The 23,564-nt window shown below is 39.2% G+C and overlaps 1 protein-coding gene across 2 annotated transcripts in view; it reads right to left on the bottom strand.

Annotated features, from left to right (window-relative positions):
• Positions 1–16,738: 16,738 nt before the first annotated feature.
• The window catches only part of B9D1 (B9 domain containing 1), a 34,271-nt gene continuing 27,445 nt past the window's right edge, over positions 16,739–23,564 (bottom strand). For both annotated transcript variants that reach the window (XM_072596851.1, XM_072596852.1), the window contains 2 exons: positions 21,021–21,088; positions 16,739–17,095 (listed from right to left, as the gene is read on the bottom strand). In XM_072596851.1, the coding sequence (XP_072452952.1) occupies positions 16,953–17,095; positions 21,021–21,088 (211 nt within the window). In that variant the 3' untranslated portion in view covers positions 16,739–16,952. The remainder of the gene's footprint in view (positions 17,096–21,020; positions 21,089–23,564) is intronic.

Here is a 23,564-nt window from a genome sequence, read left to right as displayed (position 1 = left end):
AATCCTGTGCAAATCATTTACCTTCTCTGGGCCCTAGCTTCCTCATCTGCAGAATGAGGAAGGCTGGACCAAATGGCTTCCAAGGTCTAGTCCCGGTTTAAATTTAATCATCCAGGGTGGCACAGTGGACAGAAGGCTGCACCTGGAATCAGGAAGACGAGTTAAAAATGCATCCCCAGACTCTTACTAGATGTGTGACCTTGGACAAGTCTGTTTGCCTGTTTCCTCAACTGTAAAGAGGGAATAATAAAAGCACCTCCTTCCCAGGGTCGCTGTGAGGACCAAATTCGATAAGTTTTAGAGTTCTTAGCACATAGGTGCTGTATAATGCTATCACCATTACTAGTTTCTGAACAGGGGAACTGTACGATGAAAGATGATCTTATTGCCTGTGTAAAGGAGGATGACTGAGAGTGGGGAGACCAGTTGAAGCTACTGCAAGTTAATTAGACACAAAGTGCTATGAAATCTGGCCCAGTGAAGCGGCCATGGGAAAGCAAAGGACGGGATCACAGAACTTAATTGCTAGAAGAGACATTAGAGAGAACCTAATCCAAATTTTTATTTTACAGAAGAGGAGACTGTGGTTCAGAGTTAATGGCAAATTAAAGACTAGAATTCCTCTGCTGACCAAGTCTGATGCTCTGTCCCACTTATACCGTGTAATTAATGGATGAATATCTCCCTCTTTGAGTATGTGGGGGTTGGGTGCAATCCTGAGTCAGAGCTTGGGCAACAGGTGTTTCTTTGCTTTTCATCAGGAATGGTTAGTATTAGAGAATTAGTTTCTGTGGCAGTATGTCCCCTGCTTCCCAGCACAGACCTACATAATGGGGAGAGTTTTGAGGGGCCGGACCTAGGACTTCATAGGTGGAAGGAGCTCCTTGATGAGGAAAAGTGATGTGCCATTACAGACCTACTGTCCTGCAACTTCGTCTTAGAATTGATGGAGGCACTGAGAGGTTCAGTAACCTGTCTAGGGTCACACAGCTAGTACATGTCACAGGTAGAACTTGAATGGGAGTAATCCTGATTTGAAGGGCAGCCAACCCTATTTCCATTATGCCAGCCTGCCTCTGTGTTTCTTATGAGGCAGAGGTAACTTTTAAATAGCGTTAAGCAAATGAATGGGTCCCCTGTGCCAGGACTCAAGAGAGTTGCCTGGATATTGACTGCATGCCATCACTAAATGGAACCGACTCTTCTGTTCAGCTTGGGAAAAGATGGCATTCCCTGAGCCCAGCAGTATTACACAGTGGAGTTAAAAACAACTTGTCTTGGTTACTCCTGCCCACACACCTTAGATAAGAGATGCTTAAGCCAAAAGAACCAATACGAGTGTAACGTTAACACTCTGGGCATTGAGCCCACTCTCTCCATTCTGATATTTCTACTGGAAGCATATAGACTGGCAGTTAGGTGATGAAGTGCTAGGCCCAGAGTCAGGAAGACCTGAGTTCAAATCCAGCCTTAGGCACTTAGTAGTATGTGACCCTGGGCAAGTCACTCAACATCTATCTCAAGTTTCTTCAGCTGTAAAAGGGGGATAATTAATAGCACCTACTTCCCGGAGTTGCAAGAATCAAATGAGATAATGCTTACAAGGCATTTAGTATAATGCCTGGTACGTAGAAAGTGCCATATAAATGCTTGCTAATATTCTTATTTTAAATGACCTTAAAGCCTTTGATAATATTTAGAGAGCACACCCGTAGATGAGAATTCCTTCTAAAAAAACTTCATCTGTGGTGACAGTTCTAAAAACCCATGATTACCTAACTCTTATTGGCTGTGTGGGTCTGGGCAAATATCCCACCCCATCTGGGCCTCAGTGTGAAATGAAGGGATTGGGCCAGAAGATCTCCAAGGTCGGCTCTCTCCCGGCTCAATTCTGTAATTCTAACAACAACTCATCCTTATTAGAGTTTTATGGTTTTAAGTTACTTCATACATATCCTTAATTCTTCCAATAACCCCATGAGGTTGGTAGGGCGGGGGGGTTACAATTTCCATTGGCAGATGAGCCTCAGTTAAACTTGGTTACTTCACTAGCGGAATTCGATCTCTTAGAAGTGGAGGGCCAGGACTAGACCCTAATCTTCCGACTTCAGTATTCCTTTCAGTATCATGCACTGCCATACTACTAATACCTTACATTTGTAGAGTACCTTCAAGGGGCTTTTATAGCCATTAGGCATCTTGGTGGTGCAGGGGATAGAGTGCTGGACATGCAACCAGAAAGACATGAGTTCGAATTCTGCCTCAGACCAGCTGTGTGACCCTGGGTAGGTCACATAGACTCTGTTTACCTTAGTCTCTTCATCTGTAAAATGGGGATAATAACAGCACCTACCTCCCCAGCTTGTTGGGAGGACAAAATGAGATATTTTGTACAGCACTTTGCAAACCTCAAAGTGCTTTATAAGTTCATTGATTTTCTATTGCTATTCACCACCACCCCATCTGATACTCATTAACAGTCCTCTAAGGGAGATTTATTAACCCCATTTTACAGATGAAATGGAGGCCCAGAAAAGTTGGGACTTTTCCAATTTCATGTAACTATCGATAGACAAAGCCAGGAACAGATCCTACATCCCCTGACTCCAGTTCTGAACCTCTTCTGTTGACCAGTTCAGCCCCATGGTCCCAGAGAACCAAGAACAGGACTTGGGCTGTGGCAATAAGAAAGGTTTGGGTGAAGCCAAGGAGGAAGAAGGTAGTGGTTTCCAACTCGGAGGTCCAAAGCCCATCCCATCTCCAATGCTCGATAGGCAAGGACTAGTCGGAGAAAGTATACAAGTAGAATAATCCAACTGTGCCTGAATAATTCTCAGACTGAGGTGAAGCAGAGGGAGACAGGAAGATAGCTGCTAGATGGGCCTTCCCGCCTCCCCCTTGCCTTCTATCAGCCAGTAATTTTTGGAATGCAAACACTGATGATCTCAGACTCCAATTTTAGATGTTCTAAATTGAAGTTAGCTTCAAGAGTTCTGCCTAAAATAAGAGTCATCTTTTCCTTGGTAAGGCTTAGGCTACATAGAGTTAGCAATTTCAGAGGCCCTGAAAAAACCTCAAGGTCATCTTCCCAGTTTTTTGTCATGGCACCTCAAATCCCACCATTCAGACCTCCCTACTTTGAGTCTTCTAATGTTTGATGTTCTCCCAAGAGCCCCAGTTAAAAGGCTTTATAGACTTTGATGAATTCCCATTCTCAGAAGTGTGGGCACCCTTTCCACCAGTGCAGATGGAAACCCATTCCATGGATTCTCATCCTTGGCAGTTCTTTCCTGTATCTTTTCACAAATACTCTACAGAGGTTTTATAGCTTGTAGCTATGCATGTAAGACTGACTATCCATCTGCTATGCTTTATTTTCATTACATGCTGGGCATGTCCTTGACAATGTCTGCTGGCCCTCATGTGGAAGTCATCATGGGCCATCTGTATGGCTACTTTGTGCCTACTGTGAGTCTTTTAGTTGCTTTGGATCCCTTAGAGAGGATAGTATTCTATTATCTTCAGTGAATCAACAAACATTTATTAAGCATGTACTATGTGCCAGGCACACTGTACTAGGTACAGGGTATATAAAAACATAAGTGAAACAGATTATATTATATCAGGGAGACAACATGTATACAAGTAGGTACATAAAAGTAGATACAAGGTCATCTGGCAGGGAAAGAAACTTAACAGCTGTGGGGTGGGGGGAGGAAGTGATCAGGAAAGACTACGTGTAAAAGGGGCAGTTGAGTTGAGACTTGAAGGAAGCCAGGAATTCTATCCTTCCTGGGCATGGGGGACAGCCGTGGGATTCGGGAAACGGAATAGCATTTATGAGGACCAATAAGTACCTGAAAATACATAGCCAGAAAGGTAGGCTGAGGTTAGGTTGTGAAAGGCTTCAAATGAAAGAGTAGTTTATATATTTTGGGGGCAGTGGATAGCATGCTGGGCCTGGACTCAGTTTCCTGAGTTCAAATCCATCTTCAGATACTTACTAGCTGTGTGACCCTGGGAAAGTCACCTCACCCTGTTTGCCTCAATTTCCTCTTTTGTAAAATGAACTGGAGAAGGAAATAGCAAACTACTCCAGTATCTTTGCCAAGAGAACCCCAAATAAGATCACAAGGAACAACAGAGTTTATATTTTATCCTGGCAACATGAGGGAGCCTCTGGTGTTTCTTGAATAACCAGGCAGCTTTGACAGCTGTGTGGAGGATGGATTGGAGCGGGGACCATGGAAGCTGCTGCAGGAGTTGAGGCTTTTGAAAGCTCTAACTGGTAGCTAGATAGCTTAGATAATAAGAGTGCTATGCTTGGCATCAACAAGCCTGAATCTGAATCTTTCCTCAGATACTTCACATATGACTCTAGGCAAGTCACTTAGCTTCTCCATCTGCCTTAGTTTCCTCATCTGTAAAATGGAGGTAATAACACTTCCCAGGGTTGTGAGGATCAAATAATTGTAAAGCGCTGATTAGCACAGTGCCTGGCACATATTAAACACAATGTAAATGTAGTTATTATTTTGTGTACATACATACATACATATTTATAAAAGCATTTTGCAAACCTTAAAGAACTAGATAAATGTTAGTTATGATTAGTTTTTCTTTTATCAAGCCAAAATCATTTCTGCCATTTCCACTTAATACTTCTGGTTCTGCCCTCAGGAAAAGAAATCCAATACCTCTTCCCACCCATGCCTTTAGCATGCCTGGACAGTTTAATCTGAAAAAAGGTCTGAGCCAACACTTAACTGTGGGCTAACTGGGTTAAATCCTCCTTCATTATCCTCAGAGCATCACAGACTGGCAACTGACTGAATACGCTGGATACTTCTACTTGACTTGCTGCTACTCTCAAACGCTCTGTCGTGTCCTCTCCTTTGGGGATAATGGCTTAGAAGTCTGCTTACCTACAGCCTAAGCTCTAGGCCTCTGCATGATTGACAGTGCTTGGAGCTGTCTCCTTCCTTCAAGGGAGTAAGCAAGCACCATTGTAGTCTCTGTTCCTTAGTACCTCAAGTAATGAGGTAACAAGGGAAAAAAAGGGGAAACTTTTTCAGTTAACCCTTTCTTCTGCCTATGCCCAGATTTCTTACACATTGGGGCACTAATGTGTTCGTTTAATATTCTGTAATGGGGTGCCCAAAATTGATTTCCTCTTCATCAGGACTTCAACCCAAATGATCTCCATCAGGATCATTCTCTGAGACCAGCTGTCCATCTGCAGACTTCAGGGGGCCTGACTCCTTGCCTCTCCTGTACTCTCACTACACTGTTCAGTAATGTCCCCTTCTCCCCTGAATAGTTTAGGAATATTTTCCCAGCTCAAAGAGCAAGAGGACTAATTACTTCAGTGATAAAGTAGCCTAAACAGCCCACAAGCCAGTGCTAAGAACCTACCGGGACAAATCCTGTCTGTAATGAAATATAAAGTTATACTAACTTAAGCTTGGGATACATGTTATTTAAAGAGATCCTTTAAGGCTTGTACTTTGATTTCCCAAGTTAGAAGCTTTTTTAAAATTATTATCAACAGAAAGTAAATATCAAAGTTCTTAAATTCTCTACACCTGTCAATTGAGTATCCTTGAAAATGTGGTCTACTCTAGAAAATTGTCTATGAAAACTTGCCTGTTCTCTTGTGTTTTTGTCAAGAACGTCATTAATAGGTACTAAACTCTCCAATAAAGATTTTACAGAGATGACATAGTAGGCATGTGGATTTGGTAATCAGATAGGCAGCGGGGTATGGTGGAAAGGGTGTTTGAATTGGTGTCAGATCCCACCTTGGACATTTACTAAGTGTGTGACTCAGAGACTGTTTCCTCATCTATAAAACAGGGATAACAATACATCCTATGGGACATTCTTGTTGTGAGGAAAGCACTTTGTAAATTTTTAAGTTCTATATAAATGAAATGGTATAAATGGTAAAAGTGCCATCATTGATCTTTTCCATTCATTTGGAACTTTCCAATCTTTGAGAATTTGAAAAAACAATCTCAGGTTCCTTCAAAACTGTATCGCCTTGAACATGAGTGTCTTCCACATGTGTCAGGTCCAGCTGCCCTTCCTGACTCAATCTATTTAATGCTGCTGCTACTTCCTGATGGATAACTGAGTCTCCCTGAGGGGAAGACAGCAACAAGAGATCAGTTCCATTTCATGTCCATACATTGCTCTTCCAGCTTAATCTACAGATGCTTCAAAGTGATATGGTTTAGTAGTTGTGTCTCACTCATACCTACCTTTCTGAAAGCTTTCCCCCTCTTCATCACATTTAGCTGTTTGTGAGGCAATAATGCTCATAATTTTCTGTCATCATTTTCCTTAATGTTTTGCAAAGCTGGGCACTTGGCTGCTACATCTCTCTCCTTAGCCATGAGGCCAGATGTTTTCTGGTTAAATGATTTCTGGGGTCTTTTGGCTTCCACACTGTAGTTCCAAAACTTTTCTAAGAAATGTTGTTAGTCAATGCTTTTATTTTTGTGCATTTCCTGTTTTTCAATCAATTGATTGTTTGAATAGATTTGGTTGGACCTGCTGTAACTGAATGCAATGTTGTCTTCTCCTCTTTGCCCTTTCTTCTATTTTGATGCAAGTATCTGATTCCAAAATGACCCCTACATTGGCAATTGGTCATTTTCTGTGTCTTAATATAGAATTAAATTTATTTTTTATGATATAGTTCAGTACTCACCATGCCAAGCATCTTCTTGAATGGTCTTTTTTTTTTTTTTAAATTAAAGAAAAACAAAGTTTATTAAAGATTCGCCATACTGGGTTGATTCCTAAGGAGCCCATTTGTAACGCTTGTATTAACAAGTAGGTCGGACAGAATCTCAGCTAGACAGTCAGAGCTGGACTGAATCTGAGTGCCTTGAATGGTCTCTTCCTGAAGAAAACATAGAATACATACAGCCATGAGACTTATGTCTCATCAACAAACTTTTAGCCTCTTTAACTTCTTGATCCCAAACCACATTTTTCAAGCTATCTTCTCAATGAAATCAGTGGGTATCAAGGTAAATGTTGATATCACCTGGAGAATATCATCAGATTTATTTGTCTAAACTACTACTCCCAAACAGATACTGTTGATTTCTCCTGGTCCTGGGAGGGACTGAGAGACATGACAAGTTTTAAACTGTCTGCAGAAGCAAGATCTGCAGTGTCAAGACAAATGACAGGAGTTCAGACTGGGGCTTTCAGACTCTGGACATGCAGTCTGAATGAAAGCCGAAGAGGCTTTCTGTGGCAAGTGAAAGATGAAATGAATGAGGAAACAAGGTTTGAGCTTCCAAGCATATCAATTTATTAAGCAATGCATGCTAATTGCATAACAAATCAGGACCCAGCCTCCTTAGCTTTGGCACTGGACCCTGAACACAGGGGAAGACAGATTTTGTGCATTAAAAACAATTATTCAAATAAGATCAATTAATTAAAAGAAAACAATTAACCAGGATACAAAATTAGGTCATTTTATTTCTAACTAGAGGAAAGATAAAGGACTTTCCAAGTTTGACAGAGGAGAGCAAACAACTACAATTCCCTGAAATCAGAAAAAAAGTGGTATAGATACCTACGTGTCTCTCTTCGATCAAAGAAGGAACATGAAAACAATAATTGAATAAACAGTGCAGGGACAGTTTTCAGTTAAAATACATGGGTGTTGGAGATGTATAATTGTGAGAAAATTCCTTGCATCAGTCTTCAGATCTGACTGTGTTTCTGGTCAGCATAACCTAGGTCCTTAGTTAAATGCCTTGAAGCAGCAGGTAGAAATGGTCCAGCTTCCCAGCAATGCAGGGCTGAGTTCATACAATACAATAACATTTTCCTTCAGGTTCCACAATTGAATAAGGTTTCTCATAAGACAGAGATTGGACTAGGCTCATAACTGAATAGAAAGGGAACTGAGCTAGCTTCTGATGAGTCACGAGATGGAGTCAGTGTGGGTCACTCAATTCCCACTGCCACTTGCTGTTTTAATTCCCTCACGGTCTGGCAGTTTAAATGGGAGCTGAGGAGTTTCCCAAACCATGAGTTTGAACTGACAGAAGATAAAGGGATAGTGAAAGAGACACGATGCAGGAAGGGAATGGAAGAGGATCAAGGAATCAGTGACCCAGCATTGAGTTAGCCTAGCTCTATCTAGCTGTTGCCTCGGCCTGTTAGGGGTCTGAGGACAGACAGGGTTAGAAGAGATGGGGACAGTCAAACTGTCTCTCCGGAGATGTAACAAGGATGACGACTTGTTTTAACGCCCCTCCTCCTCTCTCCTGCCAAGGTTGCAGGGATTTATGCATTGTTGGTTCTTTAAGTTAGTTCATAATTCTTGATTTTAGGGCAATTCTTGATTTTAGGGCCAGCTCAATTGTGCCAGAGTTAAGATCATTTAGCATTGTGTTTTAAGAGTCTATCTCCTTATTTGCAAGGTGGGGTAAGTCACCAGAGACAGAATCCTAACCAATCCCCCCCGCCCAGTGTAGCACAACACACTTTTAAGTTTAATTAACATATTTTCTATCATTTTCTTAAGTCTAGATAATCCAAAAAAATATCAAAATTTAACATTTGGCTTTCATAGTCATCATTTTACTTGTGTCTCAATTGTCAGAGGTTTTTAAGAATTATTATTCCAGCTGGGAGCACTGAACAAATTAAGAAAGCACCCCGACGATGGCTGGATTATTGATATTTATTAAACTTTCCAAAGCAAAGCTGGTGCACAGGTTTTCTTACCCACAGATGCCCACTGCTAGCTGGTTAGGGGAATAGACACTGCTGGGTCAAGTTGTCTTCTCCTTTGCTTTTTGTGAATGCTCAAAACACATCTCTAGTTTGGGATGGAACAAGGGCAGCGATAAATGGAGTAGGAACGGCCTGGTGGGAGGAGAAAGGGAGTAGAGCGATCCTGCCACAAGTGCCAACATTCCAAGGGTGGGGACCAGAGGAGAGAGTCAGCATCCCTCCCTTTCCCTTAGCCTTTTGACCTCAAAACCCAGACAGTACAAAAGATTTTACTTTTAATATGCTCAAGAGAATTTACCCCAAACCAAGAGCTAAAATATCTATTTAATGGAGAAATACTGGAAGCTTACACAAACACTTCAGGGCAAAAGCAAGGATGCTCCCTCTTTCCACTATGATTTGACACTCAAAGGAATAAACATCAGCAGAGAAGTAAAATTATTCCTATTTATAAGTGACATAATTTTGTGGGTGGTATGCTTAGAAAATAAAAAAAAAATCAAGAAATTGAACAAGATGATTAATAATTTCAGCAAAGTAGCAGTATACAAAAAAGCATACAAGAATTCGCCAGCATTTCTGTATTGTACTAACAAAAGTCAAAAGGAAAAGCAGAGAAAATTCTATTTAAAATAACATATACAAAAATAGCTGGAATTTAGAATAATGAGACATACGCAGGATTGTGATAAATACAACTATGAAACAGAATTTATAGAAATTAAGAAAGACCTAAATAACTGGCAAGAAGCTCAACAGACTATGCCAATATAAATAAAAATGATAACATTATTAAATAACCACTAAATTAATATATATATATTTAGTGTTATAACACCATGAGATAAACAGGTATTTTACATGGAAAATAATAAAAAATTCAGATGAAAGAACAGGTCAAAAATTTCAAGGGAGATTTTTTTTTTGCAAAGTAGGAATCATTAATAGTATTTACATGATATCATAAAGAATTCATTACCAAAATCATTTTTGCATTGATAAAAAAAAGTAGAAAAGTAGAACAGACTAGATAGATGAGACCCTAAAGCAAGGAGGAGCATAGCGGCTTCGTGTTCAATATACCCAAGTATACAAACTGCTAGAGAAGAGACTCTTTATTAAACAAAAATGGCTTAGAAAACTGAAAAAACATCTAGCATAGTTTCAGCTCAATATTTTACATAATACAACATAATACATTCCATATGCAAAAGGTTACATGATTAAAAAATTGGAGACTGGAAGGGTGTGTATTTGACAACTATAGCTGGGCAAAATATTAATAATTTGACATAGCATAGTGCAGTTTGTAAAAAAAAAAAAGATAAAATAGACCATTTAAATTACATAATTACATAGAATTCAAAAGTATTTGCATCAATAAACTCAAGAGGAAAGGTTATAAAATGGGGGGAAATCTTGGCACTGAACATCTCTGGAAAAAGTCTAATATTCAATATCTATAAGGAATTGTCCCAAATTTATAGAACTCATTACTCATATAGAAGTCATTACTCAACACAATTAAAGGATATGAAGTTTTAAAAAACAGAAATCAGAAACATAAGCTATTAATTACATGAAAAAATGCACCAAATCAATAAAAATTAAATGAAAAAGAGCTAAGAGAATTGGCCTAACAATCCTGTAAATCAATTTGGAATTATGCAAAAAAAAGTTATTTAATTTCATGCTCTTTTGTCATAAGAAAAGGCGATACATGGTAGGCTAACTTGTCCCTAACAGGCAATGAAATTATCCTCAAGACTTAACTGTTCAGAACTAAGGTTCAAACTGTTGATGCAGCTTTCTGGTCCTTTAAGTATAAAATCTCAGTGCACAAGGTGTGGGGATTCCTTAGATGTGACCCACCTTATTGACTGAATGTGGCACTATGGCAAAGATGGACCTAGGAGAGCTGTGCTAAACTGAATCAATGATGCATCTTTGCTGAATATCTTCCCCACAATACTAAGAAGTAAGCTTCTTTTTGTTAAATGTTGAGTGGCCTACCTGTGTCTCATTTCTTTACAATCCACCAGAACTACCTCAGTTGGACCTGACCTAAAACATTTGATATAGCCAAATGGGATAATTTAGTGACTGAATACATGGTTGAAGTAAGAGAAGGGCAGTGCAAAGGAAAGAAAGCCCTCAGTGATCAGGTATTCTAGCATGACAGCCTTGCACTCTGTGGTTGTCCTACTTCTAGCCAAATACAGACCTTCTCAATGAGACATTAGGGTGCTGCCAAACCTAATAACATTCAGACATCAAAGACAAATTTGAATGTTTTATGTGACTTTTAAGAACCATCTCCTGAAGATGATACATTTTATAAAATATTTATTGAATCAAACAACAAACATTTCTTAAGCATTTATGTTCATACTAGAGATACAAAGAAAAAACCTTGCTCTCAAGGAACTTACGTTCTTTTGTGGAAGATGACATGTACATAATAAAAAGACACACACAAGTCACATACATAGTAGATGAAAGGCAACATTAAAGAAGGCAACAATAGCTAGGGAAACCAGAAAAGCTCTCCTTCAAAAAAGTAGTGCTTGAGCTAAGTCTGGAAGGAAGATATGCATCCTAAAAGGTGGAGGAAAGAAGGAACATTCCAAGCATGGGGAACGATCAGGACAAAGGCACAGAGATGGCAGGTAGGAAATATGTGAATACCAAGTAGAAGAATGGCTGGACCATGGTGTGTATACAAGGTAGTGACGTCTAAGAATGGAAAGAGGGGAAGAACCCAGATTACGAAGAGGCTTAAATTTCATTAAAATTTATTTATTTATATAGAATTTTTTCTATTTTTATTTAAATAAAATTTATTTATTTAAATTTTATTAAATTTTATTCTAGAGGAAATTAGAAGTCATCGGAGTTTAATGGGTGGGGAGAAACAGTCAGCTCTGTGCTTTAGGAAAAGTGTTTTTGGCCAGAGCGCATGAGAAGAAAAGTGCAGTTGTACTTTGCTTACTCTAAGCTGGAACTGACAAGGTTCTTCCACATTACCAGTAGAGTATGTAGTGGTCAGTGGACAGCTCCCTCCCAGGGACATCTGAAAGGACTAAGGAGACACCTCATGTGCTCAGCCATTGTTGGCTTTTGAAAATAACTGAAGAAGTTCTGCTAGAGACTGGCAAATGTCCTGATATTCAAAGAAAGAGAAGAAGGTGGAGTCTGCAAACTATAGGTTAATATGCTTGATTTAAATTCCTAAAATTTTAGAGCATTTAGAAGCACTGATCAATGAGAGTTGGCAGGGGTTCATCAAGACTAAGTCATGCCAAGTTACTTCCATTTCCTTATTTGACAATTAACTAAATTGGTATGTCTGGGGGGTGCCATAGATATAGTATAATAAGGTTTAAGCAAAGTATTTGACAAAGTCTCTTATGTTCTTCTTGAGGACAGTATGGAGAGAGATGGACTAGGTAACAATAAATGGGATAGACTGAGAATTGGTCAAGTGACTGGGGCCAAATGGTAATATTATATCTAACACTTCTATAGCACTTTACAACTTTATGCTAATTATTTCATTTGACCCCAGAGAGCAGTAATTAATGGACCGATGTCAGATTGAAGGGAGATGTTCCACGTTTCTCCTTCGCTCTGTGCTATTCAATATTTTTGTCAATCACTTAGACTAAGGCATAGATGGGATAATTACGAAATCTGCAGATGACAGAAACTGGTAGGGATAATTAACATGGATGACAGAGTCAGGATCCAAAAATATCTCAAAAGGCTAATATGTATTGAATCTAATAAGGACCTTTATAAGAATAAAGTCCTGAATTTGAGTGCAAAAAAATCAATTAACTAAATATAGGATGCATAAAACATGACTAGACAACAGTCCCTATGTGTATTTTAGTGAACTTGCAGGTTCACTTATCAGTCAATACAGTTAAAGATGACAGCTGGAAGAACTAATGTTATCCTGAGTTGCATTGGCTGAGGCATAGTATCTACATGACGTGATACTACTGCTGTACTCTGCCCTGGTCAGACTATACCTGAGTTACTGTGTTCAGTTTTGGATGCTACATTTTAGGAAGGCCTTTGACCATCTTGTCCAGAGACCTAGTAGCATGCTTGGCGAACCTGAGACTGTGTCATGAATATAGGTTAAAGAAACTGAGATGTATGGCCTAGAGAAGACTGGGGTAGAGCTAAGGGTAACAGATGGAAATTGTAAGGAGGAATATTTAGGCTAGATGTAAGGAAAAAGTTGCTCACTTTTAGATCCGCCCAAAATTGGAATAAGCCATCCTGGAAGGTCATGGGTTCCCCTTCATTAAGACATCTTCAAGCAAAGTTGTTGGGGGTGCCAGAAACAGGTTGGAACAGAAGGCCTCCAAGGGCCTTCCCAGTTCTGTGATTCTGTGAAGTAGCAAGTAGTGGATGCCTGCTAAGGAAGTCCTCCTGGGTTACAATGTTAAATAAAACTAACCATGTCCCCAAATAGCCCAGCTTTCCCTAGTTACTTATTAATAAAGTTATGTCCTCCAAGGAATTCCCTTATAATGTACTGAACTAATTTCTGTTTTCAGTCTAGCCTGTCTTTTGAAGAAATTATTTCCCCATGTATGACAGAAGACAATATAGCCATGCCTATCTTGTTTAAGCCTAGATCCTTCTGGCCCCTAAGTACATAACCTTCTGCCTATTAGAATATCTGGAAAATTCAAGACTCCCTGCTTAGGAGTAAGAAATTTTGGGCTTCTTGTCCCAATCCCAAATGGGGGGAAGTGAAAGCCAAGGACTCCAGGAGGTGAAAGGGGCTGACCCTATCCTCTGGGAATAGCTACTTGTGACTGTGTAGTAGAGTGTGTGGGGCTCTCTCTCCCCAATCTTCATTCTCTCTTTGAGTACAATGCCTGGGCAATAGTTCTGATGGTACAATCTAAGCCCCAACTGGTACAAAAATACCCCAGAATTCTCTAACCATCTCTCCAATGCTTGAAATTTCCTTGGGATTAAAACTTTGTGTCTTCAGACAAAGGCCCTCATTGAAGTGAGAATGCATAGAGCCACTAATTCCTCTGTGGGGAACTAGTTGACATGACTTTTAAAGTTTGAAAAGAATGTATACATACATAATGATCCTCAATCTAAGGTTTCCCCTCTTTCATGCTAAGAATAGCGTAAGAGATGGTTACAGGAGTGTCAACACATAGCTGTGGCAGAAAGGTGACAAAAAAGATTGGTGTATGACTTTCAGGACCGAGAATGGTGGCACTGCTCTTTCCTGGGTCTGGTTGCTAAGTTTACTCACCCTACTCACTGGTATGCTAGTTGAAGGCAGAAGCAGTCAGGCGGCCATTAACGATCAGACAGATTATTAGGTAAAGGCATCAGACAAGGGAAAGCACCGATGTCCTCAGTTTCAGTCTGCACCAGATCTATGCTCCTATGCCCCCTCTTGCAGGAGTACCTCTCTGACCACTCATACATACACAGTTTATATCTACAGAGAGAAATGTAGGTGAGAAGCATTGGGTCACTTGCAATGACCTTGAGCAATTTATCTTGATGAGACTCAATTTCCACATCTGTAAAATGAGAGGGTTGGAGATGATCACCTGTAAGCCTTCTAATTCTAAATTCAATGATCCTCAGTTGGATTTTAATGTATCTGGAGTCTTTGTCTCCTCACTATTGGGATCATTTCTCCAACAGTGCAAGTCACAATCCACCTAGGCCATCTAATCCTCTGCCATTCTTGTCCATGTCCTCTTGAAAATTCTCCAGGAGGTCTATCCAACGTTCTGGGGACCTCCTGCTGCAACTCATGAAATTAAGTAAGTTCTAATGTTGTTATTTTATTTGTCCTTCCAATGACATCACAGGGTGATGTCTTGACTTGTGCTTGAACTGATTTTAAGGGAGGCAGGGTTGCAGCAAGTCCTCAGCCTCACTCTCTCTTCCAGAGTCCTCAAAGTTCAGTGGCAAGATAAAAGTCAGGATGACTGGTGATGGCCTGGGATGCAGTGGATGGCCTTGGTATCTTCAGCATCTGACCAAGCTCTACAGTGCCTGCTTGAGCTGCCTTCATGACCATCAGAACAAATTGTTCTCATCCACTCATTCCTCAGAAAGAAGTCTTCACATGCTTGGGGTAGACATCCCTCTAACTCATAGATAAGTTTGAGGCCTGTTGGTTACCCTCAACTTCATTTAGCCCATCTGCCAAGATAGTTTTACCAGGGTATGGTCCCTGTGCATACTAGTTTTTTAGAGCAATAAGTGAGAGTTGGTTGACAAGTGGACACCAAAGGTAGATAAACAACCCTAAAAGGGGCTTGGCAAACTCTTATGCCAGACATGCTAGTCCTCCCTAAACACCCCATACACTCCATAAGTACCAGTGCAGCCGTCCAATATCCTTCATTCTCACTACAAGGCTCAACCATTTTTTAATCATATATCTTTATCTTATATATATCATTTTGCATAATATTTAAAATTGATACTGTATTACATCACCACACACTTCTCCATTGCTCTTTGGGTCAATTTTGATTTTGATTCTTCAAAGATGTTGGTATCACATGATTTACAACATTATGACATCACCAGAAGAATACTAACCATACTTTGATGTGTTTTTATTTCAGGGAGAATGCATTATGGTATAATAATGATTATGCAGTTTCCTACATGTGAACACTCTTCCTCCTATTAAGTTATGGGCCTAATTCATGGTCCATTTCCAATGTCTGCCCAAGATAAATGTATTGATAGACTAGATTCATGGGTTATCTATCCAACTACATATCATAGTCTGGATAATAGCCATTCTTCATCCACTTGGTTTTTCCTGGGTGGACAGCGGGTTGAGACTTGATTTTAAATTCTAGTCCTATTAATTGATTGTTTGACAATTCAGAAATAACTTTCAGATCTACCAATAACCAACAGTTTCCAACCAATTGTAAAGATGTAGTCAATTTCATATTGTTGTGATGTTATTCACCAGGTCTGGGACCTTCCAACTATCTTATTTTTTAAAAAAAAACTATTAATATGCAAGAGTGAGACTTCAGTAAAGTTCATGAACCCTTCCCCTTTTCAGTTTCCTGATTTTAAGAAATGTTTTATAACATATCTTTTGCTGTCCCAACAAAAATCTCACAAACATCTTACATTTAGAATACCAACTGTTAATATTTATAAACAAGATGCTTAGTACCCCCTTCCAGCTTTTTTAGGTACTCTGACACAATGGCTTACAGAAGTGGAAGGGAGCCACTGGGGATTTGTATCATGGGTTGTCACAACCATAGAATTCATCACACAGCGGCCAACCAACTAGTAAGGAGCCACTCAATACTTAGGCTGATCCTCAGAAAGTGAACATGGCCTGTTGCTGAGATCATACTCAACATTTTTCTCATACACTAAATTCCATTAGAGCTTATGTTCTACTAGTAAGCCTTTGAAAACAGAGGGTCCCCTCCACACTACAAGAAAGCACCAGAGTAGGACTTTTTCTTATGTATCTATCATGTTACTTTCTATTATATGACAACTATTTGTCAACATATTCTATTTTCCTATTAGAGCATACTTCATGAAGGAGGCAGGAATTATTCCTTATTTAATCTTGACATCTCCTCAGTGTCCAGCAGTATTCTTTATGCAGAAGCAACTTAACGAATAAAAGGGACCTTAGTAATTGCCTGAGATGACACAGTTAGTGTCATAAATGGGTCTAGAATCCAAGTCTTTTGACTCCTAGTCTTGGTCCATTTTCAACAAAAGGTTAAACTAAACTTGCACAAAATATGTAATATGAAAAATATGAAAATATGTAAAATGACAGTCTGGTTTATAGTCCTAACTGCACTGTTAAAATAAAGAGAACGTGTTTTAAGTCTGCACCAAAGTTTCAAGGTAGTGAATGCACTGAACTTAAAAGAATAACTATGGAAAGACTTAGTTCTTCAATAATACGATGATTTATTATATAAAAATATTTGGCTATCAATGCTATTGCTTCAAAGTGATGTGGATATGATGATACTTCAGTAAATAAACATAACATGATGGTAAATTTAGTATACACCAGTAGTTTGGCTTTTAAAGAGGCTGGCTATAAACAGGGTGAAAAGTAAATGCTATCTAACTTAAAGGATATCAGTAATATTTCAAAATTACTTCAGGATGCCTTCTGACAGGTCTATCACCGAAGAAGTGTGCAGGTCCAAAGTGCTGGTATCATAGCCGAGTTTCTTCATGTCCTTCGTCACCACATTCAACAAAAGGGTAACAAAGCCCTGGGAGCGAACCCTTGTAACTAAAAGTGGGAGAAAACCATGGCATTAGACTATAGGGAACCATCCCCCAGAGTGGAGCCTCAAATCCTGCAATCTCTGCAAGACCAGCCTAAGCCACAAATGCTGCCTGAAGACTGTTTTCACATTTGGGGTTGGCCAGGTGGATCCATGCTGACATAACTCTTTAAGCCATGGGCTGAACACAGCACTTTCATAGCTCAAGAAGGCAGAAATCAGACCTGAGAGCTGCATCATCATGGAAACAGCAATGTCAATAACTCCCACTTGACCTTGAGAAGGAAATGTGATTCGATTAAAAATTCTGGTTCATCAACAAGATTCAAACACTACAATTCTTATCAAGAATGCAATGAGCTACATACGAAATTTTCTACTATTTTCTAGCTTCAAAAAGAGTGACTTCTAGGTTATAAACTTCCTTAAGGACAGGAATTGTGTCTTAATCACAGCTTGGCTTAACAGACAATAAAAATATTACTGAATCACTGAATGAACCAAATAAATAATATAAGTAATGGTTCCTTGAAGACCATCTTAAAAAGTGGGCATGTCCCTTGAAGATTTGTTTGGGATGAGAACTAGAATTAAATTATTTCTTTACTTCATTTATTAGGGATAACCAGAAGCCCACAGATAAGTTGTTTTTTATTTTCTTGACTAATGTTTCAAATTCCTTTCCATAGTATCCTTTTATTGGATCAGGTACAGTTGCCATCTCTGCTCTGGGATATATGCCCTTACCCTGACTTGGTAATACAAAGATCACAGGCCTCTCTCCAAGATCTGTGGGATGGTCGGTGTGTTATGAGGACGCAGAGTCCTGAACAGTTACCCAGCCCATGGTCTGTGGTCCTGTCTAGTCCTTAGATTTGGCCTTATTACTCTGCTAAAAAATGGTTCTGGGCTCTTAATGTACCTTTCTGATTTTCTAGAAACCTTAAATTTATTCGACCAACAGCAAAGTATCTCACCAGGTAAAAAGGTTTTTACAACATTCATCTAACAAATGGTGGGTCCCAAAGCATCTCACTAACATGGTTAATTTTCAATAGAGGGTGGGGGAAAAAGAGGAAAAAATAATAAAGCTCCTTCCTTCCTAGCCTCTCAAAATGTCAGACTATCTTCTATTTGCTCCCTACTTAATATTGTACTTAGTGTACTTTCTCATAAAAGAATTACATATTTTTATTGTTTCCATTTACTGTCCCAAAGCATTTAAAAGGGACAGGGGAAATGTGATGATTACAGAATTATGGATGCCCTGCCTAAAGGATCATCAGTTTCCAGGTCTCTCCCAGGTCTGGTGAGTTTGAGTTTTATTAAAGTACTGAAGACCTTTCAGGGAGGAATTCAGAGGAAGAATGGGCTGGAAAAGCACTTCTGGAGAGGGGAGAGGTACAGTATTCGTCCTCTGAGTTCTGCCTTATCAGGGATATCTGCTGACTGGATCTGCCCTACAGGAAATAATTCACATGATGATTCTAACTGTCCTCTCTTTTCCCTTAATTCCAATTTGTTTAATGATTCCTGGTGATGTTATTGAATTGTGTTTTTTAAAAAATCTTAGCCAATTTAATATTCATATTGTAGAGGCTCTGCAGCATATAGATGGGCCTCTTAACCCTTCCCTGCCTATGTTCTCTCTGTTTGTAAAACAGGAAGCCAAGTGTCCACTGATCTAAAAAACATTTTTTAAAAGTTACTTTGATAAAAAAGTTATTTTGATATTCTGAAGTAACCCTTCTGGCACTTTCCATCTGTCTTTGGGAAAAAAGAGGTAGCTTTTTGTCAGCTGCTAATGATGAGTATTTTCTTTGTCTGATTTACGGCAGAGACCAAAGTAGAAGACAAGAGGAAGGAAACAAGCATTTATTAAACACCTGCTGTGTGCCAGGCGCTGTGCTTAGTACTTTAAAAACATGATCTCATTTGATCCTCACAATAACCTTGGGAGGTAGGTGCTATTATGATTCCCATTTTATAGCTAAGAAAAATAAGGTAAACAGACTTGCCAGGGTCATATCTGAACTCAGGCCTTGCTGATTCCTGGTCCAGTGCTCTATTCACTGTCACCTAGTTGCCTCTAGAGGCAAATGAGACTTGAAACACACAGAGTCTTAAAGGAAGAGTAAAGTTTTAGGGCAGTTTTAAAATTCAATAAAGTTAATTTCACATATGGTCAATTTATTCCCTAATTTATAAGTTTCATAACAGCAAATTTTAATTTCCCGGTTTGTTTTGGGGCCAAAAATTATTTTGAAAGATGTTAAACTAATTTCTGTTGTTCAGCAGAAAATTTATACACTTTCCTTAGAGACTTAGACCAAAGGCCCCAAATACTGTCTGCAATGTCAGGTGTAACTCCAACAAACAGAATTCCACTGAAAATATTTACTTTGTTCTCTAGATAGAACATTCTACTGCCTAACCATAAGGAAAATGATTTCTAAAGAAATTTAGGCCGTTCATGTATACTTAAATTACAGTAAAGCAAAACAATTTTATATCCAGAGTAGGCATTTTGCCTATTACACCGAATGAATGAACTGACACCCACAAATAACATGCTTGCTGTTTATAACAATAAAGCCGCTTCCTCCAATAAACTTCAAAACAGATAGCAAAGTGAAAAAGGAAGTGAAATTCTGATTGAACCAATGATTATTCATTTAAAAAATTAACTGTTACATTAAAATCATCTTCAAACAGTTGCTGAGACAGTTTTTCATTTTCCCTATCATTTGGTATTGAGAAAAATAAATGGGTGTCCCCCTGAAAGCAGGAATGGTAACGGTTAGGGTTGTAAGTGACAGGCAGTGGGGAAAAATGCTAATGAGAGGTGATCAGTGGTACTAGACAAAAGGAAGAGGGCACTGCTTTAATTTTACAGCAGTCACATGGCATCTAAAGACTGCAGAAACTTACAAGATTTTTTTTTTTGGTCTTGTCTGAGACACTGCAAAAAGAGCTTCAGAAAACTATGAAGAAAGGCAGGAAGCTGAAGAAGAAAGGGCAGCTATACCTCCTGTACCATCATCTTCATGAGAATTTTCAGTCAGATGATCTAGGTTCAAACCTTGGCTTTCCTCCTTACTACCATCATCCCTGAGCTCAGTTTCCTCCTCTACAAAATGGAACTGGACTACATAATCTTTAAGGTCCCTGCTAAGCCCTAAATCCACCCTCCTACTTGAGACTATGATTCTGATCTACATACACGTCTAGGCCTAATTCAAGGATCTTGACTTTGTTTTCCTACTCTAAAAAAAACTTCTCTGTAATAGCAGAAACTATATGCTTGCTTGCAAGTGCAGAGGCTGTCTTCCTAGACTGAGAAGAACTTACGTACATTTCTCCCCAGGTTTCTGGAGTAGAAGCTACAAGCCAAGAGATGTGAGAACACCTTCTGTCGGTCTCTTATGACATGAAAGGTGCAATTACGTGTTGGGGGATCTTGTCACTCTCTTGGATATTAGACTTATTCATTCACTGCCTTCTCAAAGTTCAGTCTGTGTCTCATGTCCAAAAATCTTAAAACTATGTTCATCCTCTTGGATGTTTTCCGGAGATGTGTAACCCGGCATACTTGTGGTTCTGATACTTTGTCTGAATGATCTGTGATTTCATCTGGGGAGGTACTAAATCCACTAATGCAGACCACAATCCCTCTATGTTTTGTGAGTTGTTGTGAACAAAGTTTCAGTTTCTTGGTGGTAAGGCTCTCTTCACTTAGCCAGATTGGTCTTCGGGCAACAAATAATCATTAGCATGCCCATAATTAAGGAGATTTCTATAGCATCTTTTAGTTACTCATCAGCATATACTGTATTTACATACTCCAGTACTTACAGTGAACATATGGAATGAAAGCTAGTATAGTATAAGTAAACTTCCTGATTTTGCTTGTTAGAGACTGAACTTTACCTTCTCTTCCTTCTCCCTGAGCCACTATCTTGGGGTCTGTGTATTCAGGCCGTCGTCCCATGAACCAACTAGAAAAACAAAGGAATAAAAGAAATAAAGTGACTCATTAAACACACATACTTAAGTCTTATATTCTGAAGTAATGAAATGTCATCATAATGAAGCTGGTATGTACTTCTTGATTTAAAACAAACAAACAAAAAACTCTGTCTTCAAAAGTATCCAGAGGAAAATTAAAGCTGGTATGAGTGAAATGAAAAGCAGCATGTAATGGCTGACAGAGAGCCAGTGCGGTGTCCAGGAAGACCCGGGTTCAAGTCCTGCCTCTGACCCATCTGGCTGTGTGACACAGAACAAAGCTCTGTGCTGCAAGTTGCTCTGAAAGGGCTCTATACCACAGAGAAGGCTCCAGCCTGCCCCCTACTCAGGAAGTAGTCCTGAAGTTCCCTCTGCCAAGGAAATCACAGTTCTAGGCTTGAGCCTGATGTATAACATAAGTAAAATACATTCTTCCTGGCAAACCTTTAAAGTCTCTTCTGGAATAACACATTTACATTTATAAATGTTCTTCCTCTGTAAGCATCTAAAGAATTTTTTTTCCAATTGATTCTTCCAAACGTGTGTGTGTGTGTATTTTTAAGTGAAGCAATGTTCAATAATTTTTTGAGAGTATTTTACTAGAGCAGCCAGCAATTTTGGGTGACCTTAGTCTGATATCTACTGGAAATTCAGGAAACTGGAGAATGAAAGTAGGAGGAAAGGAAGAGGGTTTAACAGTATGACTTTCACTAAAAATGTCCAAATTCTAATGACACCTTCTCTGAGGCAAAATAGCTGTCTGCAATGGCTTCTTTTCCTTACATTCCAGCTCAAGATGCTGCAGAATTCTAGAAGAGGAAATGTCCAACAATAATTCAACTTTCTGGATTATCCAAAAAGTGAGAATTACTCCAGAGTAAATCTTGATTTAGGTGTTTTGGAATATTATGTGCTTCATGAACACTCTTCCATGAATGGCTTTACATGCACCTTCCAGTCCAGGGTGCCTCCACCACCTCCCTAGCTTAATTAGGGAGCAACAAAGCAGAGGCAGGATGGAGAAATCATCTCCTTTCCTGGCTCCTCCTGAATCAATCATGACTTCAGCACTTTGTCTGAAGTGAATTCCTAAAACATCAGACACAACTAAATTCAAATACACATTTCAAACTCCAAATATACCTGATTAATATACCATTTTAGATATACCATACTTCTGACTCCCTTTCATGTGAATAATCAAGGATGACTCCAAAGGATTTTCAAATACCAAAACAAGCCACTGCTATTTCTAATGACAAAGGAAAATGCACTACTTGGAGGAAGTAAACGTGGAGGGAAAAAACAAAACACTTTTTGCCAATTGAAAGCAACTTTGTAAGATTATCCACTACAGCAGTATAGAAAGCGTCACTCAAATTCAATTAACATTCACTGACTGTCTATTATGTGAAAAGTAGAGTATTACATTTTAAGGAAGGTACAAAGTTGAAGAAGATACATGCCTTACCTACCCTTAAAAAAGCTTAAAATCTAGTGAAAGAAACAAGCAAGTACAAAAATAATTTCAATTCAAGTTAGAAAAATTCAAGAAAAGTGTCATAAGAGAAGTGTAGAGGGTTCTAGAAAAGAAAAGGAGGAAGTGGGGACTCTGTGTAGAAGATGGAGATGAAAGAAGACTTCATAAAGGTTGAAATGGACTTTGAAAGATATGTAGGACCTTGAGGTACTGGGGTAGAAGAGAAAGAGCATTCGCAGCAGAGAATCCTGCTCATCATAAACAATACTTATGGACAAAGAACAGTACAATTTGGTTAGAATTTGGGATACATACAGAGGAGTAGCAGTAGATAAATCTGAAAAGGCACACTGGGGCCACAGAGAGCTTGAAATGCTGAAGGAAAAGTTTGGGATTTTATTCTGAAGGTGATGGGGGGACAACTGCACATTTGTTTTATTTTGGAGGAAAGATGATGTAATCAGACATGCACATAAGGAAAATGACTCTGGCAACATCTAGAGAAGAAACTGAATATAGGAGAGACGAGAGGGAGGAATGCTAGGTAGGCAGCTATTGTAATGGGAGGAGTGGAAACGAAAGGAAGGGGCAGATGAGAGAAATGTTACAGAGGTGGAATAGATAGGCCTTGGTAACTAAATCAGTATGGGAGGTAAAGGAGAGAGAAGCAGTCAAAGATAACAAGGAGGTTTGTTAAAATTAATTCTCTGATTACCTTCTGCATGGAAATGCCTACATAAAAGTGACCTGGTATAATGGATAAAGTTCTAGACTTTGGAATCAGTAAGACTTTGATTCAAATTCTGTCTCAGACAAAATAGCTGTGTGACCTTGGGCAAGTCACTTAATCTCTCTGAGCCTCCGTTTCCTTATCTTGTAAAATTGGAATAATAGTAGCAAACTCAGATGACAAAGATGGGGATAGTCAATGCTGGAGGGGCTGTGAATTGGTCCTACCATTATAGCAATCAATTTGAAATTGCGTG

Source organism: Notamacropus eugenii, chromosome 3 (genome assembly GCF_028372415.1).
Source record: "Notamacropus eugenii isolate mMacEug1 chromosome 3, mMacEug1.pri_v2, whole genome shotgun sequence".
Lineage (NCBI taxonomy): Eukaryota > Metazoa > Chordata > Mammalia > Diprotodontia > Macropodidae > Notamacropus > Notamacropus eugenii.
Note: the sequence above shows the minus strand (reverse complement) of the source record. Positions and strands in the feature narration are given on the sequence as shown.